Source organism: Asparagus officinalis, chromosome 1 (assembly GCF_001876935.1).
Source record: "Asparagus officinalis chromosome 1, Aspof.V1, whole genome shotgun sequence".
NCBI classification, from domain to species: Eukaryota; Viridiplantae; Streptophyta; class Magnoliopsida; order Asparagales; family Asparagaceae; genus Asparagus; species Asparagus officinalis.
In genome coordinates, this window is record NC_033794.1 from 131,774,335 (window position 1) to 131,781,411 (window position 7,077).

The following is a 7,077-nucleotide window of genomic DNA, read 5'->3' on the forward strand; positions in this document are numbered from 1 at the left end:
AGTGAGTAGGGTGAGCCATCAACTACAGTTACTTACTCCTCCCCATCTACTCTTAGAAAGTAACTCCACTACTCTACCGTGTATCTCCCTTTCTTGTACCCAAAATCAGAAAAACAAATGAAGAGCACTGTGAGTAAAACCCACACAAAATACATACTCCTTTGTCTTCAAGATAAAGGGTTTGCCCTTGTCTAGGGTCTGCTTCGTTCCTTGAGCTCTGTTGGATGGTCTCCATCAGCATATTGCTTCGAAGCATGAGCATATATTGAGAGTGCGCATTTCCTACCATAAACACAGCTCTACAAACCATCCGTATAAAGACGAATCAATGAACAGCCCCTTCATCTCAAACCATTCTCTTCTAGGCTCCAAGACTTTAAAAAAAAAAAATGGCTCTTACTTCTTCGCTTCCGCTTTTTTGCCTTCGCGCATTCTTTCGATTCCCCATCTGAATCCGCCATTAAAGACCATTGACGTAAATCATTGTTTCTGAACCTTTCCAACATCTTCTCATGCTGCCCGTATATGTTTTCTCTCTTAATGCTCAGTTGTGTGAAGAACGTGAGCCAGACTGTCCACCCTAAACATTCGTACCGTCATACGCGAGTTCCCTCGGCCTACAATCTATGCCGAGAGGAGATCGTGTTGTCTCCAATGACAACGATCTCAATTATAAAACTCTCCACATTGTATATAACAATTCCGTGCAAATACTGTTATCAATCTTCACTCTCGTTAAACAAGCCCAAATAATCGACGATGTCTTCTAATTAACATGATTTAATGCAGGCACGGACTGAAACAATTCGGAATGATGATGATGTCCAGCCCTACATTACGCACGTGTCCGACACCAGAGTGCAACTCGTACAGCTTAGACTCAAATGTACAGGCTCCAGGACGGACGTGTGGTGTTGCATGCTCATCATACTGTGTGCGCGAGCGACGTTCCATGGGCCGATCGTCATCATGCCAAAGCAAAGAGTTCCTTCCCTCCTCAACCCCATGAATCAGTGCTGGTCCGTAGTTGAGAAACAGCAGAATAAAGAGTTTTTACTGCCACAAAAAAAAAAAAAACATTCGATAAGAGTGTTTACTGTTCTTGATAAAATTCCATGGTTTGCTTATATTTGCATTTGATATCGTTAGAAATGGCTGAATTCTGATGAAGAGCTGGAATTCAAGGCAATAGCAACTTGGTTGCCACCCAATATTGTCTATGCCCACACCATCAATGGAAAGCCTTCCCTCTCTCCCCTGTCGGATAAACCGTACAAACTTACAAGCTAGCCTTTTCATATTTGCATATATTGTTTACATCCCATAATAATCTACTTGTAAGTTCATTTCATTTAATAAAGTTAGGGATCCCAACTTTTAAAAAACCCAGAAAGGGGCATTGCCAAAGCAACATGACCATCCTATCCTACAATTTTTTATAGAATATTTTATCACAAAAGCCAAAAGCGATCGAAAGCTAAAATAGCCTAAAAGCTTCTAAAAATAAACTCGCCCAAACACTCTCTATATTGTAAACATAAAGGTGAAGCTAAAAGCTATATATCTACTTGTTGTTCTGTTGTTTTCAGATACCTTCGTTACTGAAGTCGAATGGGGAAAGACGTACCTCTTGAGAATCGTCAACGCAGCCCTGAACGACGAGCTCTTCTTCGCCATCGCGGGCCATAACATGACCGTGGTGGAGATCGACGCCGTCTACTGCAAGCCTTTCACAACCAGTGCTATCCTGATTACCCCAGGTCAGACCACAAACGTTCTTGTGACTGCCAACCAAGCTCCTGGCAGATACTTCATGGCCGCCAGGGATTTCAACGACGCTCCCATCCCTGTCGACAACAAAACTGCGACTGCTATTCTCCAATACAAAGGCGTTCCGGATACTGTCATCCCGGTCCTGCCTCAACTTCCAGCACAAAATGACACTTCATTCGTCGACACTTATTCTAACAGTCTTCGGAGTCTCAACACACCGCAGTTCCCTGCTAATGTCCCTCTCACAATCGATCGTCATCTCTTCTTCACTGTCGGCCTTGGAAGAGACCCGTGCCCCACTTGCCTCAACAGCACCAAGCTAACTGCATCCATTAACAACGTCACCTTTGTGATGCCCAAGATTGGACTGCTTCAAGCACATTACTTCAACATCAACGGAGTTTTCAAATTGGACTTCCCCGACAAGCCACCCGCACCATTCAACTACACTGGAGCTCCCCTGACAGCCAACTTGGGAACTTCGCTCGGTACTAGACTTAGCAAACTGGCTTTCAACTCGACTGTCGAGCTCGTGCTTCAAGATACAAATCTTCTCACCGTCGAATCTCACCCTTTCCATCTCCACGGGTTCAACTTCTTCGTCGTGGGGAGGGGAGTCGGTAATTTCGATCCTGCAAAAGACCTGGCTAAGTTCAACTTGGTTGATCCGCCAGAAAGGAACACTGTAGGAGTTCCTACAGGTGGTTGGACGGCAATAAGGTTCAGAGCTGATAATCCAGGTGAAGTGTTTATCAAATTGGTATCAAATTATTTGGATTTTCTTTAAACTTGTTAGCATGAATCTTTGATTTCAGGGGTTTGGTTCATGCACTGTCATCTGGAGCTGCACACTATGTGGGGGCTGAAGATGGCTTTTGTGGTGGAGAATGGAAATGGGCCTGATCAATCCATACTGCCTCCTCCCAATGATCTTCCACCATGCTAACTGATCAGGCTATATCGCGACATTATTACTTCTTGTGTCTTATTTGTTCTCCGAAAGTCGGAGGTCGTTTGCTGATGGCGATGGGGTTTGAAGATGATGATCCTAGTCGTCATTCATTCAAGAAATTTGTGATTGCTTCGGGAAATTGTTAATCTTTGGTATGAATAAAATGCTCAGGCAAGAAAACAAAAGTCCTCTTGCTGGATATGTATAAGAAATAATTCTGACAGTTTTTCTCTTTTCTCTTTCTGTAAGTAGTCACTGGATGTAAGTTTGTAACCAGTGGCACAACTAAAATTGAGAACAAGAATTCAGTGTTCATGACCACCAAATTTCAGATCCAAACGAAGAGGAATGCGTCTCGTGAATAACGAAAGATTGCCACATGACCGATCACTGGTGGAGGCTGACAGAGGGGCGTGAGCCCATCATGTCTGTCGCATTGTATAATCACTTATTATAAATAGATATTGGCACATCAAATGCATCTCAACAATATCCAAGCAATTTGGACAAGTGAAAACAGTCAGCATTATATATCCATATTTTGAAGCCTTTATGCACCGCCATGGGGTTTGTTCGCAACTCAATAGTACGTATCCCAGTCAGTGTGTGAACCTACAGGAACTGGGTTAACTGGAGCAAGGAGGCTCAGGCGCTTGGTTTATTTGGATCAAATGCGGACACCATATTTTTGTTGTGCGCCATGCGGAAGCATGCTCGCGAACCAACTGAGTCGGTGAGCGATGAGAGAAGAACCAAACACGAGTGCAATTCACAAAATTAACAACCAAAATCACACAAACACGGAGATTTACGTGGTTCGCCAAATTGCCTACGTCCACGGGAGAGGATGGGGAGATATCAATATATGGAGGAGAAACAACGGGTTACAATCTTTCAAATAACTCTCAAAATAACCCAACCAATGATCTCACACTCCTTCACAATAATCTCCCTCACAAAACTGCTCAAAACAATGCTAATTCTCTGGTTTTCGCCTCTCTCAAAACCCTAGAAACGTGTGTTTCTATTTATATCAAAAACCAATCCAAAACATATGCAAGGAAACCAACTTCAGCCTGTATCCACTTTCGGTCGACCAATGCTCCTCTATCGGTTGATTGATATACCTCCATCGGTCAACCGATAAGAGTGCATCGGTCGACCGACCAGAGCATGGTTTTCAAACCCTGTAATGTGCACGAGATCGATCGATCGGTCCTATGCGATCTTGTAGTGCTGATTTTGCACGTTTTCCCACATTTCTTAACGATTCCTTTGTCGTTCCTTCGCCGTTTTCAACAATTCTCCACCTTGGCGAAGTGTTCCCAAAACTGAGCCAACACCAACATGAGCACCAATGCGTCGTCTCGTCAAATCCGGCTGCACCAATGAGGTTGCCTATGTACTCCCTCTCCTAAGGGATCAAGCTGCCCGTAATTCATCCAAATGACCGCAAACGACCTCAACAATCACGAGGTTGCCTATGTACCCTCTCTCCTTGTGTCCTCTTCGTCTAGTTTCACCTTCTTTTGAATGCGGTAATACTTGTACTCGGTTGGGCTTGTTCAATTATACTTTCATATATTTTATAAAAACACAGGGGTCGTTAAAGTTATCCATGCTACAGAGGCCCTTCTAACGTCCCATAACCCTCTTAATTAAGGTTTCTGTTGATCACACACGAACGTTGTCCTAATAAGTTTACAAATATAGTTGATCTAAGATGTAAGCTTAGTGCACTAAGGAATAATTTCGACGCTGTTTCAATGATTTTGCAGCAAGGTAGGCCAGGGACGGTCAATCAATTCAAGCCAAGCCACACAAAAATACAAAAATGTACGAGGCTGGTCAGTTTCTCCTTATGAAGCTGTCTCGTATGAGTGTCGCATTAATTCCTAGACGCAAGTCATTATAATCCTTGTGTTTCAGACGGTCAATTTCTTTCTATGATTGTTTGGCGTTCTTTCTTTGTGACAGTGATTTCAGTTTGTGCTTCTACAATATCCATAATAATTTTAAGATAGACACTTAGGATTATATGACCAATTCCTCTTGGCAACATTATTGGTAGTGCGCAATCCACCATACAATACTAGCCACGTGAGTGGGGGTATAAAGAAATATTCATATCCATATCTGTTATGATACAAATATAAATACTAAACATATTCAATAGTACAAATGTAGGTGTATAGTGAAATATCTAGATAAATGTCGATCATGTTGCCGCAATTGTTTTGATCATTAGATTGATGGATTTAAAATTAATTTTGATGATCCAAAGTTCTAATCTAAGTTTATTCCGATATGCATAACATATTAGGAAACTCTCTTGTATCATATGATCTATATATTTCACTAATTTTATATGTTCTCCTCCTATCTATTTTTGTGTCAGTTTATATTTTCTCTTATTTTATCCATATTACATTCAATTTTGGTGGATTATTGTTGACGTATAGAATCACACAGTAAAATAAATGGAGTTGATTAAATTGATGGAGGTCCTCTAACTCTCCGAATGTTAGTTTCTTGAGCAAGCTTTTCTTCTCTGCACAAGTACCAACTCGTAAGAGGGCGGGACGTGATTCCCCGGTTGTATCAAGTTAGTGGGTTGCTTGTGTGGAGAAGTAAAAGGAATTGCAGTAGTTCTTAAGTTCAGAGAGAAATGAGAAAAGTTTACCCTGTAATTAAAAATAGTATTTCTTTTTATAGTAGTGGAAGGAGGTTAGGATGGTAACTTCTTCGTCCGGGTATGGATTGGTGGCCAAGTCAGCTTCAACTTTACAGGTGTTGGCAGACGAGTGGAGAAGCGGTCACTTCGATGTTTAATGCTAGTGTGCGGTGCCGACGTGGTGATATTTAGGGGCTGTTTGGTTGCACACTTTTTGAGAAAACTTTTCTCAAAACATCTGACAATGGTAAATTTGTAATTAAAAGTTTTCCAGAGATTTCTGTAAATTGTGTTTGGTTCAATAAAAAATTTACAGAAATATTTTCTATAAAATATTAAAACCTACCAAATTTTACAAAAAAGCAATTTCCTCTCAAAATGAGAGGACATCACCAGAAATCTGACACATACCATATTTAATTAAAAACCTACCAAATCTTGTTATTTTCTATAAAGTTATGAGCTATTTTCTTATTTTGAACCAAACAAGCAAAGTATAAAAAACAAGAAAATTGGTACTTTTTGATTTCTCAAAACTTTTCCTATAATTTTTTTAAGAAATACAAGGAAATCATATTTTAGGTGGAAAACATTTCCTATAATTTCTAGAAATTGAATCAAACACCCCTTATACTATTGGAGGCAGAGGAATGATGGCACTCATAATGCATTTAATGATATTTATTACGAGGTGGTTGGTCATCAGTGCACAGGAGGGGGCTCGAGGCTCGAAATGTTTCGTCGCCTTTCTATTCGTTGGATGGTCGAGAAGTACCGCCTTTCGAGTCGCTCTCGCAAGGTGTCGGCCGAGTGGAGTGGTTAAGTAGTCGACTCAGCTAGGGGACGACACGTAACGCCTTTCAGGTCGTCGACATGTGACACTTTTCGAGTCGTTCTCGCTGCATGTCGGCGTGTCGAATCAACCGAGTTGGGCCTCTAATTGTCTTGAGGTGCTGACTTGATTATGCATAATGTGAGATACTTGTCTGTCATTGATTAGAGATTATTTTCCATCTCTAAAACCGCGATAACAATTATAGATATGGGTTTTCTTTGTCAAGACAAATTTATATTCGTGTCTTTGTCGGTGGTTGATAATTAGCTATGGACATACTAAGTATCGTATCGAACCCATTTGTCCCTCTAGACATGAGAGTCTTCACATTGAGCAAAGCAGATGTGGGGCCGTAGTTAACATATAGAAGGGATATTGTTGTTAAGGAAGCGGTAAAGAGATTTAACTGCCAAGAAATCATCTATATCAAGCTTCTAAGTTCTAATATCTGATCCATCGGTCTAAATGCGTGATATGAAATGCTGATCTATAATGGATTAGCTTTAAATTTTATTCTCGAGTGGTTATCGAACCATAATTCGAAATCACTTAAGGCTGCGTTTGGGAACTTGGATTTGGGTTTGGATTTAAAATCCAGGGTATTTTAAATCCAAATCTTTAGTTTGGGTTCTGATTTGAGCTAAGATTTTAAATCAATTGATTTAACAAAAAGGAATTTGGAAACCCAAAACAAGTGATTTCAAATTCCACCCCACCCCCTGTCATTTATCAAATCCCGACCCGATCCTATCTCTCTCTCGTTTCAAGTCCGTTCCTCTCTCTCTCTCGTTTCGTAAAATCTCTCTCTCCCCCCTTCCCCCTCCCTCCGCCGCCGCCTCCCCC

The 7,077-nt window shown here is 41.1% G+C and overlaps 1 protein-coding gene across 1 annotated transcript; it reads left to right on the forward strand.

Moving 5' to 3' along the window:
- LOC109841975 (laccase-11-like) lies at positions 1,517-3,046 on the forward strand (the record flags this gene model as incomplete). The annotated part of the gene is made up of 2 exons (XM_020410901.1): positions 1,517-2,513; positions 2,589-3,046. Coding segments are annotated over 2 exons (1,128 nt in total), but the record flags the coding sequence as incomplete, so codon positions are not given.